The sequence below is a fragment of the Mytilus californianus genome, unplaced genomic scaffold (assembly GCF_021869535.1).
Source record: "Mytilus californianus isolate M0D057914Y unplaced genomic scaffold, xbMytCali1.0.p SCAF_11, whole genome shotgun sequence".
NCBI classification, from domain to species: Eukaryota; Metazoa; Mollusca; class Bivalvia; order Mytilida; family Mytilidae; genus Mytilus; species Mytilus californianus.
Genome location: NW_026262593.1, coordinates 34,383,353 through 34,402,799, shown reverse-complemented (window position 1 = coordinate 34,402,799; position 19,447 = coordinate 34,383,353). Strand labels below are relative to the sequence as shown.

The 19,447-nt window shown below is 32.0% G+C and overlaps 1 protein-coding gene across 4 annotated transcripts in view; it reads left to right on the top strand.

Annotated features, from left to right (window-relative positions):
- The first annotated feature begins 2,968 nt into the window (after positions 1-2,968).
- LOC127719955 (Golgi integral membrane protein 4-like) overlaps positions 2,969-19,447 on the top strand; it is a 50,085-nt gene continuing 33,606 nt past the window's right edge. For 3 of the 4 annotated variants that reach the window (XM_052226329.1, XM_052226327.1, XM_052226326.1), the window contains exons 1-6: positions 2,969-3,300; positions 6,314-6,363; positions 7,437-7,490; positions 12,370-12,520; positions 15,940-16,022; positions 17,509-17,571. In XM_052226329.1, the coding sequence (XP_052082289.1) occupies positions 3,129-3,300; positions 6,314-6,363; positions 7,437-7,490; positions 12,370-12,520; positions 15,940-16,022; positions 17,509-17,571 (573 nt within the window). In that variant the 5' untranslated portion in view covers positions 2,969-3,128. The remainder of the gene's footprint in view (positions 3,301-6,313; positions 6,364-7,436; positions 7,491-12,369; positions 12,521-15,939; positions 16,023-17,508; positions 17,572-19,447) is intronic. The other variant, XM_052226328.1, reaches the window with a different exon arrangement.

Genomic DNA, 19,447 nt, shown 5'->3' with positions numbered 1-19,447 from the left:
CATTTAAACTGTGGGGTCACCAAAGGGTCTCAACGCCTAAATAAAATAATTCGAAAAACTAATCAGGAATAACCTTTGTGTTTTGATTTATATTGAATACTTAAACGTTCTTTACTTGTGTTTTTGTTATGTTTTGATAATGAATTTTTATGATATCGGACGTTCTTTCAGCAAAAATGGATTTAACTGGCTTTAAAAGTTACAATGGATGTGTTGATTATTATCTTTTTTTCGGACGTCAAAGCGATTTAACAATTGCGGTTGTCCAATTATGTCATCTTTTTTAACTTTTATCTGGTCAAAATTTTATTTTAGAACGAATGCATGATCAACTTTAAAAAGTGTGCAAACACAAAACATATAGACAAAATATACTTCTTTCCTGTCTTTTTCATACTTGCAAGTTATTAGACAGTAAAAAGGCTATTTGGATCAAGCCATGTGAAATTTGCATTTACGTTTTTGAATAGGTACACTGAAATGCAGTCAAGTTTAGCGATTGATAATTCATTGATAACATTCTGGCGTATCACAAACAAACAACTTGTAACGTCTCATTTCATTGGCCGAAAGATTTAAATACAACAACAATTGTAGTGTGCACGTGAATTGACACAGGTGACCGACAATGGAATGTACTACGTTACTACGAACGTAAAAAACAATGATTTTTGGTCGAAATAATTAAATAAGTATTTTGTGAATTTCAAATAGTGGGGTCGAAATATTATACTAATAATTTGTGTCAAGTAATATTCTTTATGCATGCAGCACTTGTACCGCACTATGAAAAATATAAGGATAAAATAAAATACATGTGCCGCTTTTATACGGATGAATGTATGAACCACTTTAATTTCTTTCATATTGACGCTAGGTTATTACCCTGACAATGTCGTAGTTACTTATAATAAGGATCTCATAATACTGATCCATTTCAAATTTATGATGGGTTGCACATTCCTCTTTTATTGTTTTCATGCTATAAAACGAAAATAAAGTAGCTAAGCGTTTGGTCATTCAGAAATGACGTGTCATAAACGAGCAAATTGTCCCCGAAAGATCGTATCATGTGTGCACGTGAATATAGATGTACTATGCAATGTACTATCATGGTCACCACGAAATTCAAATGAATTCAGTGAAGGCATGTTGGTGTAAAAAGGTTTGAAATGTTTCATCGGCGAAGATTTTATTTTTGCATGTGTGGAACTAAAAAATAAATAAATACTTGTGAGAAACGTCGTAGTTTATAAGGAACTATATAAATGTACTGTTTTCGATTTTAATTGGTTGAAAATTTATCCTTTAATTTCATACCGTAAGAATAGAGCTTTGCATAACATTGTTGAACTATCCGCCAAAGTAACGTGTGGCATGCGTGCGTATTAAAATGAAATACATGTAAAATATGATAAAATTATAATCGAAATATTAAGAAATTAAGGATGACTACTGTAAAAGTATGTACAAAAATGGAGTCACCTTTTATCAATACATTTAGTGAATAACCACACTGTTTAAAACTGATTGTTTTCTATGCAACTATTTAAATATTTACAATATATAATTTTCAACCGAGGATAGCAAAACAGTTAATTATAAATTAAGAAAGTATATCGCTGGAGTTTATAAAGTACATTTCCTTCCACTGTGCCATGGTTTGCCATCTCCATTTTTTCTCTAAACAAAGCATGGCTGGTAACATGTTCTGAATTTACTTACAATTTCGGGATTTTTTTTTCAAAATCAAGTAAACTAAATCAGAAAAAAAAATCACACTATCCTAAAATTTATGAAAGAATATGAATAATGAACATAATAATCGGCATGACAGTTTATAACACAAACCCATTTACTATAAAAATCGAGCAATATCTTTAGTATGTAATTTGGTTATTTTTGTAGTTAAGTACGGTTTCATTTCAAGTACAACGTTAATTCATCAAGTCCATTGAATAAAAGATAAGGCAGGGTGAGCAACTTGACAAAAAAAGGCAGGATGACGATTTATGTAAAAATATCAGGATAAACTAATAAATATAGTCAGGACCTAACAGACTGAAAAATAGAAAGACAGGACAGAGATAACAACTAAAAAAAATGCAGGACAAAATGTTTCATCCAAGTCCCCCACCCCCAATCAAAATAAAATGGTAGCTCCCTTAATCCAGAACCAATTGAGAGGAGACAGTTGAATTAAATATTTCGACGTGACTGTTAAGATTAAAGTTTAAAATTTTACATGCACATGTATAAAAGCTAGAATTGCCATGGGATAATCAAGAACACAATCATGTACGTGAATATGACGATGGAAGTTTTTAACGACCTTGATCGGCTACGTGAATACTGATCAGTCCATTCAGCTTTATAGTACGCGTGTTCTATTTTCGCAGGTGTGAGGTCGAAGGTTTGAATTGACCAATGAAAACGATCGTTCCTTAACGAGTTAATCTAATAAAGTTTGTTTGACTGATTATTGTTGCACGACCTTTCGCTAAGCTTGGCCGCAGTTCAGTATAAAATGTATAGTTTGATGATCTTTTCTGCTAACTACTATACTTGTGAAAAACCCTTGGCAACAGAAACATATTCAGCTTTTTTTTAATCGACCCAATTTACATAGTAATGGACGACTTCGTACATTTTATGATCGCAAATAAAATATGTATATAATATACTGTGCACTGTAGTTCGTATATATACTGAAACCCTTTGGCAACCCCACAGTTTAAATGTTTATAATAAATACGTCGTGAGTTGTGGGCGTTACAGACGAACGTTCACCTAATCTGACCCAGTCAATGGGATATTTCAGCGCGCCAATCAATGGTCTCGGCTACACTGTTTTGCACATGATTCTATATGGTACGTTGTTGGTCCTCAATTTCATAATATATTTTCGGTACTTTCTTTACTGAATAATTTTCCTTTTCCATCAAAGTCACTTGTACGTTTACTGACAAGGGACATGGTACATAAACTTAGCCAAACAAGTTACAGCGACGGAAAACAATATTGACACGTCGCCATGTTATCTCGATAGGGATACATTTACCTGTCTTAATTCCTCACTTTATTGCACTAATTCCGTAACAATTGAGGCCCAAAACACTTTCGAGAAAATGACACGAAGAAATGGTTCAGTTGCAAAAATTGTTGCAGCAGCAGTTTTTGTTGTAGGAGCTGTGTACTTCTTTTATGTATTCAATCAAACAAGTGGGAAGTTGAAGGATACAGAGCGAGTTGCGAACAGATATCGAAGAGAACAAGAAGCCTTGTCCTCTCAGCTAGCTGGTAAACTTAAGCCACACCTTATATGTTACATGATGTTGATATGTCAATGGTGTTAAAACAATGCAATCACTGAATAAGTTTGATCAGAATGATGAGCTGCCTTCTACTTTATGACACCTTTTGTGACTAAACGGTCACACGATTGTACCTTGAAAGCTTTGCAATCCCTCATAAACTATCAGATTTGCTACCTAATGAGCTGCAATTTACATTAGTAGGTTACACAATGGATATTGGTTTTTAACAAGTTGATTTTGCATGTTGTTTTAGTTATACATACCTGCCAACTTTTGAAAATCCACATGGGGGTTTTAGTGGTGACAAGGATTTGTATAGCTATACAAATCCTTGGTGGTGACAACAATTTCAAAGGATACAATTTTTTGCAGCGTTTTTTTGGAACACACTGTTTTGTGCTCTAGAAAAAGTGTTGTATCTTTTTTTTATATGGTATACTGATGATGACCTTATAAACCTTTTTCCTCTTTTTATTTGCATGATTCTAGTACTTAAATTATTGTGTAGAAAAGATTAACATGTAGCTAGAATACTAGGATATATATTTTCTTGTTTAGGAATATAAAAATTTGTAAGGGTTCCGCGGAACCCAGTGTCTCGCCTACTTTTGCTGTTAATCGAAGGCTCAACAAAATGAGGAAAAAAATCAATAAAAATATTCCTTTAGATAAGTACTATCTTTTGATTGTAAGAAGCTTCTGTCAAAGTTTGGTATAAATCCAGGATAGTTTATGAATCTAATAAATGTTTTAAAAACTTTAACTGCAGACTGTATTTATATAATTAATGTTAACTGGAAGAAAAACTAAGTCCATTTATAAGTAAAATATCGATAAACAGGTACAAAATTTTAACAAAATTTTCTTCTAGATACTAGCTTTTGATCATAAACAAGCTTCTGTCCAAGTTTGGTACAAATCCAGGATAGTTTGAGAAAGTTATTAAAATTTTAAAAACTTTAACCACAGAGTGAATGTTATGTTTCCCGGCAGAAAAACGAAGTCCATTTACTGAATACGGAAAAACAGGAATTTTATTTTTACAAAATTTACTTCTGGATACTATCTTATGATCATAAACAAGCTTCTGTCCAAGTTTGGTAGAAATCCAGGATAGTTTAAGAAAGTTATTAAAATTTCAAAAACTTTAACCACAGAGTGAATATTTGTGGACGACGACGATGCCGACAGAATTTAGGATCGCTATGTCTCGCTTTTTCGACTAAAGTCGAAAAGCTCGACAAAAAGTGATTGTTGACTTTTCCAATTTAAAAATATGCACAAAGAAGGAGATTTATCTGATTCCTTGTGAAAAATAAAAGATAGTACATTGTACTTTAAATGATTTTGTAATTTAATTACAAGAATGACAACACTATGATCTGGTACAACAAGTGTAATGTCCATAAGCTACTATTTATTATGTTTATGGTTGTATAATCATATATTCCAGCCATCAGATATACAAATTTGCACGAGATTATATGCCCCTTATGATGTTTGAATTTTAATGAAAAATCCTTAAAAGAAAAGAGTTGGAAAAAATGTATAAGCCACCATGCTGTGGAAGTTTTATCAGTGCCATAGTGGTAAAGACCGAAACAACCCTGCCACCATTTATGCTTCCTTCTGAGGCATATACATGTTCAAACATTTGTGCAATCCTAGCCACTGTCAGTTTTGAGAGTAAAGATTGCATTTATGAATTGTAACTCTGTTTGGAGAGTTACAGGATTATGTTATCTAATCTAGTACTGTCCTGACTGCTATGCACTGATCATAAATGTTAAAGTTGCTTAAAAAATTATCAAACTCTTAAATCTCCTCTTTTGCAACAGAGTTGGACTAGCCTAAACATACACGCTCACATTCAAAAGATACGATATTGCAATAAAATGAGATGTGGAGTATAGAATAGAATAGAATATTTTTCCAAATTACAGGGCCCATAACGAGCATACATGTACATGATGTATAAATCAGATAAAATTATTGGAGTAATTTAGTTAACAATAAGACATTACAATCATGACAATATAAAATCTATAGTATAAAAATATAAGTCAATGAGACATCAACATTTGTTTGTTCCAGGAAGTAATTATATAATAAATATGAAGGAGAGGCTCCATTGATAGATGCCCTTCATTCAGATAAGAAAAGTTCCATAATGATTTGCTGGTCAGAATTTTACTACATATTCAAACTAAAAAAGTTGTCCATACATGTATGTGATAACAAATTAATAATTAACAAGTGTTGTACTCCAAAATAAAGAAATTTATGTGTGGAATTTTTTATTCGAATACTTACGGATTAAAATTTTGTGTTGCTTGACTCTTATTCATATCAAGCAATTTTTTTCAATTCCTAATTTTGATCAAACTGGTCATTCATTATCATGCATTCCAGTGGGAATAGTCTGTTGGTCACCTTCATGACCTTATGAAAATACAATCCTTTTCTTTTGGGATAATTTTTGAAAATGTACAACATAATATAAAACAATTTGATTTCAAACCTCAAGAATTAAAAGGGGTACTCCTTTTTTGGAGGTATTAAGTCAACTACTATGTTTTTCCATTTTTTTTCAATGAGCATGATGATGAAAAATGGATCTGTTCATGGGATTTCTCAGTGACATGCATGTAGAGTGAGCATATTACTATCAAGGAATAGGATATTGTATATACAATGTAGCATGTACATGTGTAGGTAAACATGGAAAAAAAAACGTATTGTGAAAAATAGGACTTTTCATTAAAATATTTTTCCAAAATTACACAGTAATCATGGTAATACAAAAAATAAGAAAAATAATGATGTAAAGTCCTGAAATTCAAGTCTTATACTCATGTATGTAAAATTCTGTTTAAATTATTTGTTGAAGCATGTTTAGGACGGAAATTTTTAAGTGATTGTCAGGAATACATTTTATTACATTCTTGATGGGAAGATGCAATTTTTTCAATAATGTTTATGTAATTTCTTTTCAGATCTTAGGTCAGAAAAAGAAAATTTACAGTCGAGATGTGACAATGAAAGGGTTTGTATTTAACAAATATCCAGGTGTTCATATTAGCTTTACTTAATGAAAGCTTAAGGTCCATAACAATTGAAATTTCTAGTGAAAGATCCTCCTACAGATTGTCAAAGTTCCTATACAAATCATCAGTGTAAAGAATGGCAGGTTCTTAACTTATGTAATTTGAAAATGAAAAATCCATTACCAGAAAAATTAAGTTCCAGACCTAGGACTTACACTAATTTGAACACCTTGATTCATTCTTCAGGTTTAGTTTAAACATCAGTGTTGACAGATTAATACAAAACATACACACACTATGAAAGCAGACTAGTTTTAATTAAAAAAAAAAACAGACAAAAAAATGCATAAATCTTAGTTAGGATTTTAAGCTGTAAAAGTTGGTGAACAGGTATATTATATATTCAGTCCATAAACAATTTTTTGTCCATCATACATGTAGTTTGAGACATGTAATTTTGGATATCAGGTAACATACAATTATGTCTTATTGGTTTTTTTGTTTTTTTAATTATATTCAACATGTTTATCAGATATGATTTCCTGTATCTAGCAGCAAAAATGCTAAAACTGCTACATTTGCACTGTTGAATGGTGTATTTACTTCTGTAATCAACAAATATGCACAATTTTTTGCTGCATATAAAATATGCTGTTCGGTGTAAGCCAAGGTGCCGTACTTTGACCTATAATGGTTTACTTTTACAAATCGTGACTTGGATGGAGAGTTGTCTCATTGGCACTCATACCACATCTTATATCTACTAACAATTGTTCAAAATCAGAAGTTTATTTTAAACATGATTATGAGTATGAAAACCAAATTTGATATGGTTTTCAGTAGCAAAAATGTTGTTTATTACTTTTAAGCTCACATAGGGAGACTACATGGTTTACACAAAATTATAATGTTCTGAGTTTACAAACTATTTTAACTGTGATCTGTCAGAAAACCATTAAGCAATGTCTTCAACAGTTATATTAAGAATATTTTGTCATGCTTAAATGCAGTAACATCCTTATTCAAAGGAAATGATATAAGCAAAAATGTCAGTATTTTTCCTTAATTTCAGAAAGAATATCAAAACAGACTAAGTTCTTCTAATCAACAGTACAAAATGATACAGGTAATTATACTAGACGTTAGAAGGCAGATATAGTCATATACAGGTAATTATACTAGACGTTAGAAGGCAGATATAGTCATACACAGGATAAAATGATACAGGTAATTATACTAGACGTTAGAAGGCAGATATAGTAATATACAGGTAATTATACTAGACAGTAGAAGGCAGATATAGTCATATACAGGTAATTATACTAGACGTTAGAAGGCAGATATAGTCATACACAGGATAAAATGATACAGGTAATTATACAAGACGTTAGAAGGCAGATATAGTCATATACAGTATAAAATGATACAGGTAATTATACTAGACGTTAGAAGGCAGGTATAGTCATATACAGGATAAAATCCAGGATGCTTCTGACAAGTATTTGAGATGTAAAATTTTGGTAATTAGGGCCCCACCCTATAGTGATCAGTGTGTCCGTCCGTAACAAATTATGTCCGCTCTATATCTAGAGAACCGTTATGATTTCAAAGTTTATACTTGACATGTATATTAACCAACACCAGAGAGTGTGTCATAATGTATGTACAACTTCCTAGGTCAAAGGTCAAGGTCAAAACTTTGGTTTTAATTGACAACCCCATGTCCTATGGTAAAGATTGTGTCCGCTCTATATCTTGAGAACCGTTATGATTTCAAGGTTTATACTTGACATGTATATAAACCAACACCAGAGGGTGTGTCATAATGTATGTACAACTATGTAGGTCAAAGGTCAAGGTCATAAACTTTGGTTTTAGTTGACAACCCCATGTCCTATGGTAAAGATCGTGTCTGCTCTATATCTTGAGAACTGTTATGATTTCAAAGTTTATACTTGACATGTATATAAACCAACACCAGAGGGTTTGTCATAATGTATGTACAACTTCCTAGGTCAAAGGTCAAGGTCAAAAACTTTGGTTTTAGTTGACAACCCCATGTCCTATGGTAAAGATTGTGACTGCTCTATATCTTGACAACCGTTATGATTTCAAAGTTTATACTTGACATGTATATAAACCAACACCAGAGGGTGTGTCATAATGTATGTACAACTTCCTAGGTCAAAGGTCAAGGTCATAAACTTCGGTTTCAGTTGACAACCCCATGTCCAATGATAAAGATACAAATTTTTTACCACACATTATTCACAGCGGGGCCCACAGAGATGGCTCCCATCTCAATGATATCTAGCTGTTCTAGCTAGGACTAAGGTTAGATATGCACAGTTTTAAGATTAAGGGCATGTTAACTCATTCTCTTGTCTGAAACGGGTCAACTTGAGTATGTTGGTCAATAGAAAATTGAAATAATCAAAAACATTTTTGCTGGATTTGTAGTATTTTTTGATTGTTAAAAGCTTTTCCCAGTAGTTAAATTTTATTATTTTTAATTTTACTCCAGAAAACAAAAATGAATAGGGCACGGGTGTACAGAGGGGAAGTGTGTCCCTCTTTCTTTAGCTATCTAGGACACCATAGTTATAAGAATGGTGATGTATTTCAGATTACTGTGTTCTTACTGGCATCTCATTTCCCCTCTATAACTTGAAAATTATTGAACAGTATTTTAAATTCTACCTTAATTGTTTTCCTTATTAAAGCAATATAGAAATAAGGAAATGTGGTGTGATTGCCAATGAGACAACTATCTACAAGAGACCAAAGGATATGGATGTAACCATCCATATAACCCGGGTCAGTGGTGTAGCAGAAGAACAAACTTAAAAAATCTATTGAAAAGGGATAGACCCATCATATAAGGGTTGTTCCAGAAAATACTATGTCCCCCCAGGGAAGGCATTTTTTTTAATTTTATGTGGTTGGTTGTATTTGAAATACCAAAATGCAAAGGGAGTGTTGTTCAAATTTATTTTTATTTCTGTGGGTTGTGGGAGTTAAAAAAAAAGTGCCGTCCCTTGGGGGGGGGGGGGGGGGGGGACATAGTATTTTCTGGAACAGCCCTCATCTTGAAGCACAAAAAACAAACATTAAGACAAAAGGCACAAAGTATCTATCTCAAAGTTTGGTATGATTGGTCGTGGAAAGCTTTCTATGGGTTTTTTTTCACATCTTGAGAATAATATCATGCTATGCAATAATTAACTAAGAGATGAGGTTCACAGTATATATCAGTAATTAACTAGGAGATGAGGTTCACAGTATATGTCGTTAATTAACTAGAAGATGAGGTTAACAGTATATGTTAGTAATTAACTAAGAGATGAGGTTCACAGTATATATCAGTAATTAACTAGGAGATGAGGTTCACAGTATATATCAGTAATTAACTAGGAGATGAGGTTCACAGTATATTTTAGTAATTAACTAAGAGAGGTTCACGGTATCTGTCAGTAATTAACTAAGAGATGAGGTTCACAGTATATATCAGTAATTAACTAAGAGATGAGGTTCACAGTATATGTCAGTAATTAACTAGGAGATGAGGTTCACAGTATATGTTAGTAATTAACTAAGAGATGAGGTTCACAGTATATACCAGTAATTAACTAGGAGATGAGGTTCACAGTATATGTTAGTAATTAACTTAGAGATGAGGTTCACAGTATATGTCAGTAATTAACTAGGAGATGAGGTTCACAGTATATGTTAGTAATTAACTAAGAGATGAGGTTCACAGTATATGTCAGTTATTATCATATATTTTTTTAAATTTTATGAAAGTTGTCTACTTGATTGTAACTTGTAGATATAACTGTAAGAAATATCACATTACTACAGTCTTTTTATTAAATAAAACATATGTTGTTTCTCAGAAAATTGATAGTTGAGGAAATTGATAATGTCCAAGCTGTTGTCTCGTAATATTATTTTCTTTGATGTGTACATGTGAACAATACAAAGCAATAAAAGAACAGATAATGTTTGGCTATTTGTGATGTTGAATACTGCATTTCTTTAAGAAGACGTAGTTTGCTTTTAGTTTAGGTACTGGTAGCTGCAATTCTTAAAACAAATATGAATATAAAGAGACATATATGCATCACAAATCAGACTAAAACATTAGTACAGACTAAATCAAATTTATCCATACTTTATCACTATGACCAGAATACAGCATTTCCAGGTTATGATCAAAGATTTATACTATATTACCATGAGAACGATTTTATTTGTTTTTTGACAATTAAAACTTTTAATAAAAGTTCAGAATATGTTCAGTATAAGTACAGTATGTACAGTTACAATTATGGAGATACATAAAAGTAGATTTTTCAAACAGGTATAAATTTGGCTAACTTTTATATCATAAGTTTTTATACGACCGCAAAAAATTTCAAATTTTAGGAATTAGGGGCCAAAAAAGGGGCAAAAAAAAGCATTTTTCTAGTTTCATGACAATAACTTGTGTGTAAGTGTATGGATCTTTATGAAATTGTACTACAAGGTTCCATATCACAAAGGGAAAGCTGGAATTAAGTTGGGGGTAATTGCCCAAAACCTTTAGGAAAAAGGGGCCAAAAATAAGCATTTTTCTAGTTTCCAGACAATAACTTGTGTTCAAGTGCATGGATCTCTCTGAAATTGTACTGCAAGGTACCATACCACAAAGGGAAGGCTGGGATTGATTTTGGGGGTAATTGTCTCAAAATTTTAGAAATTAGGGGCCAAAAAGGGGCAAAAAACAAGCATTTTTCTAGTTTCAGGACAATAACTTGTGTGTAAGTGTATGGATCTTTATGAAATTGTACTACAAGGTTCCATATCACAAAGGGAAAGCTGGGTTTGAGTTTGGGGGTAAATTGCCCTAAATGTTTAGGAATTTGGGGAAAACAGGGGCCAAAAAACAAGCTTTTTTCTAGTTTACAGATAATAACTTGTGTTCAAGTGTATGGATCCCTCTGAAATTGTACTGCAAGGTACCATACCACAAAGGGAAGGCTGAGATTGAGTTTGGAGGTGATGAAAAATGGGCTTTTATGGTAAAAAAAAAGCATTTTTCTAGTTTCCAGACAGTAACTTGTGATTAAGTGTATGGATCTCTCTTAAATTGTACTACAAGGTTCCATACTTCAAAGGGAAGACTGCAATTGAGTTTGATTGTTAATGCTAAAAGGGGGATTCAAAAAGTTTGGGGAGAAGGGGGGTTTCCAATTTTTTTTTGAAAGGGTTCATATTTTTTTTTCAAAATTTTCAAAATTTTTATTATTTTTGAAAAGTTTCAAGAAGAAATCTTCAATTGCACAGTATTGCACATTAGATTTGTAAGATCTTTGACCATATTTATTTTGTGTCAGAAACCTTTATTATGTCAAAAATTTGATCACAATCCAAATTCAGATAGTATATATATCAAGCTTGAATATTGTGTCCAAATTTGCCCTAACTGTTCAGGGTTCGACCACTGCGGTTGTATCAGGCTGCACTCAGCGAAGCATTTTATTAGCAATTGTTTTACTGTGGATTCATTATTATTCATGGGATACCACGTTTTGTGGATTTTGTTGGTACAGGTGAACCACGAATTTAAATGTTCAAAGAATAACAAGTTTTCTATGTATGCAGACTTTGTCAAAACCATGAAATCAAATATCCATGAAAATGTAAGTTTCCTCAATCCACAAAATTTAATACCCATGAAAAAAATGAATTCACAGTACACTTCACAAATTCAAATGTGATATGATACCAATTAATGACAATTTGTTTAATCACAACAATAGTATGCCTGCTATCTACACATGTAAACACAGTTTTTATCTTTTTAATAAAATCCAACAAACCAAGATAAGTAAATTTCAGTTGCATTTCAGCTCCATTAAACATGTTAAATTGAAGAAAAAAAAGATTTTTTCTTCGAATTGAGTTATGCAAAAACCAAATTTGCTATGGAATAGTCTTTTATGTGTTCCACTATATTTTAGAGTCAGCATGAAGATCTACAATCTGAGTTTACACGCTTACGTGATGATTTAAAAAAAGACAAAGATGATCATAAATTACATGATGCACAACAAAACCAAGAGTATATGCAGCTAAAACAAGAGAAAGATTTAGAAATATCTAGTCTTAAAGGTTTATATTATTTATTATTAGTAGACCCGTCTTGACATCCTCACTGATTAATTTTGGGACTGACTTAATAACATAGTAGCAGTGTTCTCCCCAGGCCCTTAAAGGACCGCGGGCCCGCGATGTATAATTTTTTACCGTGGTGGTATCGTTCTTACCGCGATGTATAATTTTTCTCCGTGGTGCTAAAATTTTCAGTTAAAAAATCGTAAATCGGTAAAGTTTTAAACGACTTGTTAAATCTTTTCCGTGCGGTATAAAATTCCAGGTGAAATTTGACCAGTTCAAACCAGTTCAACACGGATTGTTTACACCACGTGATCGATTTACCTTTATGAGGTTAACCTTTGTTGATTGGATTTAATTGATGTAATTAACACTTTTTACATGATGCTTTTGTGTTTTAATTTAGAGATCATAACTTTATGATCAAAGATAACTATTTTAAGGCTTCACTCACCGCCTGACAAGTCGGCAAATACTTTGAACACAAACCGTGTTGACCCAGGAACATATATATTGACTTTTTTTTTTTTATATATACTGTTCCCAGGTTGACCCGATAGTTGTGCACACGACGGTACATATTTTGTACATTATAAAGTTAGCCCAATACTTATATTATAGTTTTATATGTCTCTGATTAAACCATGGCCAAAATTATCTTTTATAATGACATAACTATTGCATGATATTCCGGTTTCAAACTGTCAACAAGTAATTCACAGGGGAAGGATCACATGACCCAGTTAGTTCACGTAGAATATTCAAGATTATTTACAATTAACTGCAATCTATTCTATTTTATAAATAAAATGCATGACTGTACCTTCAAACTGGATATCTATATCCATATGATCATTAATGAATAACAGAAGTGATCTTGCAATTTTAATCCATAAGCACATGTTAAATCTATTTATATCTGCTTCCTTTCATTTAGGCGGGAAAATAGGGAGACTTTGTTGTTGACATTGAATATGGTTACTTATAGATCTATAGACCTAAGATAAATTTATAGATTTAGGAATTCTTTTTAAATGGATCATGACAAATTAAGATTTACATGTTAGTGCAGTATTAAGTCTGTATCTATGTTTGATTATCACCAAAGACAAGAAAGGTTAATATTTACATGTACATGAAATCTATGGCAAAATGTTTTAAAATTTATGAAAAATTTCTTTTTATTAAAATTTAAGATAGAAACTGGTTAAAATTATAACACAATTTTGTATCTCCTTATGACAGGAATCCTTTCACATACAACAACTTTCTTTCTAGAAACTAGAAAGTTTTTTAAATTGTACATTTTTGTTCTCTTTTGAATCTGGGAACAGTATATCTAACATATATGTTCCTGTTTGAATGATATTTTATTTTTATTGATCATGGATTTTATAAAAGATTTTATTACTTTAAATTTAGATGAATATTATGTAATGAATCATGTTTTATTTATTTATAAAAAAATATTAAAAGTATACAAACTCTTTATTGATCTTTTTAACCAATAATATTCTGACATAACACAGTACCACAGTATTAAAACAAAACAAGAGACATAAAAACTGTAGTAACTAGAAATATAGCGATGCCACACGACACAACTGATTGTATGAATCATTTCACCAAGCTGTTCACACGCGTTACCCTGGTGCTATCCAAAAATCCTGGGGAGAACACTGAGTAGGTACTAATTTTCTGCACCAGATGCACATTTCGACAATAAATGTTCAGTGATGCTTGTAGCCAAAATATTTATAAATCCAAACTTGTTTAAAAAATAAAGAGCATAAAATCCAAGAAGGACAAAAAATTGTAGCTAAAGCCGGAGAAGGAATCAGAGTTTTGCATGAGGGAGATATATTCCTTTATTAAAAATAATTTCACAAAATTTTGTAACTTAAGATGTGCAAAGTAATAACTAAAATGGACATGCATTAAAACGTTTAATCCCGCTGCAAATGTTTGCACCTGTCCTAAGTCAGGAATCTGATTACAGTAGTTGTCGTCTGTTTATGTAGTTTCTCGTTTTTATATAGATTAGAACGTTGGTTTTTCCGTTTGAATGGTTTTACACTAGTAATTTTTTGGGGCCCTTTATAGCTTGCTGTTCGGTGTGAGCCAATGCTCCGTTTTGAAGGCCCTACCTTGACCTATAATGGTTTACTTTTATAAATTGTAACTTGGATGGAGAGTTGTCTCATTTGCACTCATACCACATCTTCCTATATCTATGAAACAGAACTGTTAACTAAGAAATATTTGCTATACAATGTGAAATAAAAAGTTGCAAATTATTTGTACACAGCATTTCCTGAAATCATAATTATTCTCACAATTTATTTCCTTTGACCAACAATGTCAATTGAAAATGCATGCAGAAATTTCTGAATGTATATGCTTTATCACAGTAAGATTAAACTTTGAAAAGATGTTTTGTGTTGAGAAGAAGCAATACATCAGGCTTAACATTGTATGTTTATTTTTTTGTAAACTCTTCAGACTCATAACAGAACTGTTAACCCTGTAGTGTGCATGTCAGTCTACAATTTATATATATTGAGACAGAAAAATACTTATAATCAGTTAAAGCTGATATTTATATATTATCAATGCTATTTCAAACTAGAGGGTGTTTCTCAGCTGTATTCTCATCGAAAGGTACATTCCTGAGTTGAGATGTTGCAGGGACTCATCTTTGAGTTTGAAAGACTTTTGGTAATCTGTTTATCGCTGTTTTCCTAGGCAACATCAATGATGTACGCTTATGATATCATACATCCTTTTTCTACTTGACCCTGTCACCCATATCACTCTTAGTAACATAAAATGAAAACTTTATCACAAAAAAAAGATCAAAGAAAAATTAAAGAAAATAGTGATAATTTTCTTTTCCAAATTCATATATCATTTGTATGTTGAGAAAACACTTCTATTGTACTTTGATGGTAGTTTTTGTTAAGTCTATCTTTTGGTAATAAATGACATACTAAATTGAATTTTAAACATAGTAGAATAAAAATGAAAAGTGCTTTCTGGCACTCTGTCAGAACATTCAAATGCCTCATTGTCATATGAATTGAATTGGTGATGTACACTACAGCTCGGGTGGATTTTGCTTTGTCCACCGGCCCACCATGGGAGTGGGCACCGGGTGGGCAAAATTTGTACCTTGTCCACTCTGCCCACCTGTAGGAGTGGGCATTCAATTTCTTATGTTTCATCTAAAGACTTGCAAGTACAATCACTTGAAAAAAGCAGATAAGCATTTGTAATCAATATTTTTACAAAAAAGAGATTATAGCTAGAGTGGGCACGGGTGGACTGCCCACGGTAGGCCGGTGGAAAAAGCAAAATCCATACTGAAAGTTCAGGTTGAAATGAAAAAATATAATTACTGTTGGTTCTCTCTTCAGATGAAGTAGCTAATACAAAGAGAGATAAAGATAGTCTAAATGACCAGCTTACAAAATTACAAGCAGATTTAGATGTCAGTCAGGTTAGTTATATATATTAATATATACATTGAGGAGTCTATCGTGTTGAAGTGCCAATCTGCCTAAGAATCAGGCAGTGGTGAAAACATGACAAACAAAAACCCACTCAAGTTGACGTTAATTAATGTTCAAAATGTATAATGGTGCACCAATATAACATTCGTTTCCTTGTCCTGTTCTGGTAATTCAAGATATAATTTGGTTGAAGTGCACTAGAAATTAACAATTAAGGGGAGCTAACTCCATAATTTGCTATCATTCTAACCAAAATTTAGAGATTTATCAAATTTCCAGATTCGCTTAAAAGAAAAACCTACCATTTCTAACTCAGGATGAGGGTAACTTCAAAATAGGATGGTAAGGTTGATGGATTTTTTCGGCCATGTTTGGATTTTTTTCAAAATTGCCTGATTCTTACAAAGACTGGCACTTAAAAAAAGAAAAAGAAAATAAAACAAGTCAGAAAGACATCTAGAGGTCAACACACCCTCTTCAACAATAAATAAGTGTCTATACCACATGTCATGCACTTTATTGTCTGAAGATAAGACAAGTAGGTAATAAATTCATCTGAGACTACCAAAGACCAGGGAACAATACCAAATTATGTAAAGGTAGAACACACTAAATGTTTTGTCACTAACATTAATCAATCATTCATGTCTTGTCTCTTATAAGTGGTTCCTCTGTTTACAATGTCCTTTTCTGTGTTACTGGCATGTTTTTACTGAATAACTTATAATATTCCAAAGCTTTCCTTAAATGGTCTGCTTTGTAGTTCATTTAGTATTTAAGAATATTAAGTTTGATAAATAAAAGAAATGATCATAGTTTTCATACTTTCTGCTTACATGATTTTACATTGAAATTGTGAACAATTTTTTTTTATCAGACACTTAATTCACAAATATTTTGCATACATGTACATATAAAAAAAATTAATACTATTTTCAAATTACAATCAGTCTCCACACTTTATTGAATTGATAATTTAAAAATTATGTTCAACACAGAGAAAGCAAATAAGAAATGTTTATTCCATTTAAACATGCTCACAAACAAGACACTTTGAAATCAATTCAATGCCTGTTACCGTTTCAATATTTTTCAAATACTTTATAAACAAAATTCTGTTCAGTTTTGAAAATTACTTCTGTTGCTAGTTGTTAATTAGGGCTATTCCATTAAAATGTATGTGGGAGGGTAGGAAGGGAAGTTTCATTATTGAATGTGGGTCATGGGTCTTTTTTTCAGTATGCGTCTATTACCATTATGCAAAATTATCTAAAAAATGGTTCTTGGTTGTAGGGATATTTTGAAAGTCCCTTCCTACCCTCCAACATACATTTTAATGGAATAGCCCTTACCTTCCTTTCTTGGGACCAAAGTTATGTTGAAATAGAATAACCTTATATAAATGGTGTCATTAGTAAATGTAGAATAGATTAGAGTAGAAGTAGATATATCAGATTTTTTGTTGCTTATTAGAAAAAAAAAAGTTTAGAAAGGAAGGAGCGTTTACATCTGGAGATACAAGTGGGCAGCTTGAAGGTTATATATTTCTATATTGGTGATTGCTAGGTCAGGGATGCATGTTTTCAACAGATTTCAAATATGCAGACAACCTATGATTTATTGTTCAAGTCAACTGCTCAGCTGATAAAAGTGTTTAATCAACATTGATTGATGCTATTTTAATGTTATTGAAAACAATTTTGCTTGCTGGGTACATGCTTTCAGATGCTTGTTTTACCAAGAGTTGGTCTTAAATTGAATATATAGCCATTATTAAATTTCTAAATGAAGAAGTATATATTGCCTCCCTTTTTGTATGTTCATTTTTCGATTTCTACGTCAGTTAATTTTAATATAAACTAGGTTCAGATTTACTAGAAGGAAACAAACATTTTACTTTGTAGCTTAACAGAATGTGCATGCATGTACCAAGAATTTGTTTTTTATTACTTGTTTTCCAGTAATTTGAAATGTCAGAAATCATGTACTGATTTTGTGTCATGGATACCCCATATCCTTTGCTTTTCTATTATATTATGTAAGGATATTTTGGTGCAGTTTGTACAAGTTCAGTTTTCATGTTAAGTCAGAAGGCTTTTATTCCTGTAAAACAGTTCATGGCCTTGAATGAAGCCAAACTTGAATTACCATTCATCATGATGCACTAGCTACCAATATAAAAGTTAGGTTAATATCTATAGAAAATCAAAAAATAGTTGAAATTACATTAATACAGCTGAAAATGTCAAAATTCAACAACTGGGAGAAATCAGTTTGTAAATTCAAGAATGTTGGGTTAAAGAAAGAGTTTTATCATTGTTAATCTTGTTCTCATCATCCATTCTATGAATGGGGTATCTGGACTGTCATAATAGTTCAATGTTTCTGTCTAATTATTGTCCAGTGAATCATTTATTAGAAAACAAGGGTGAAATATATTGACCAAATACATACTGTATTCAAAATTTTGGGTCAAGTGTCTTTTCAAAAGGTAAAATATTCTTTAACAGAAGCACTTGCTGGTTATGAAAATAGCATCATAATAGTTATGGGTACTAGAGAAAGGATCATACAAACAATTTTTTTATATATAGCCATTATTAAATTTCTAAATGAAGAAGTATATATTGCCTCCCTTTTTGTATGTTCATTTTTCTTGAGTGGTTATGACATTAATATGTCAATTTCTGAAATGATCAGATTAAATACATTGAACAATTAAATACATTAAGAATTCTATAAATATTAAAACTAAAAAATGCATGTCAATGTTCCATGGTCATTGATGGTGAAGGAGTATTAATTTTGTTGATCTTTTTATACGACCGCAAAAAAATTTTGCAGTTGTACATTGGTATGACGCTGGCGTCGTTGTCGTCGTCGTCGTCGTCGTCCGAAGATACATTGGTTTTCGCACTCTGACTTTAGTTTAAGTGAATAGATCTCTATGAAATTTTACCATAAGGTTCAATACCACAAAAGGAAGGTTGGGATTGATTTTGGGGATTATGGTACCAACAGTTAAGGAATAAGGGGCCAAAAAGGGACCAAAAATAAGCATTTTTGTAACTTCCAGACATAACTTGTGTGTTAGTGTATGGATCTCTCTGACATTGTACCACAAGGTTCCATATCACAAAGGGAATGCTGGGATTGATTTTGGGGGTAATTGCCTCAAAATTTTAGGAATTAGGGGCCAAAAAAGGGGCAAAAAACAAGCATTTTTCTAGTTTCATGACAATAACTTGTGCGTAAGTGTATGGATCTTTCTGAAATTGTACTACAAGGTTCCATATCACAAAAGGAAAGCTGGAATTGAGTTTGGGGGTAATTCCCTAAAACGTTTAGGAATAAGGGGCCAAAAATAAGCATTTTTCTAGTGTCCAGAGAATAACTTGTGTTCAAGTGTATG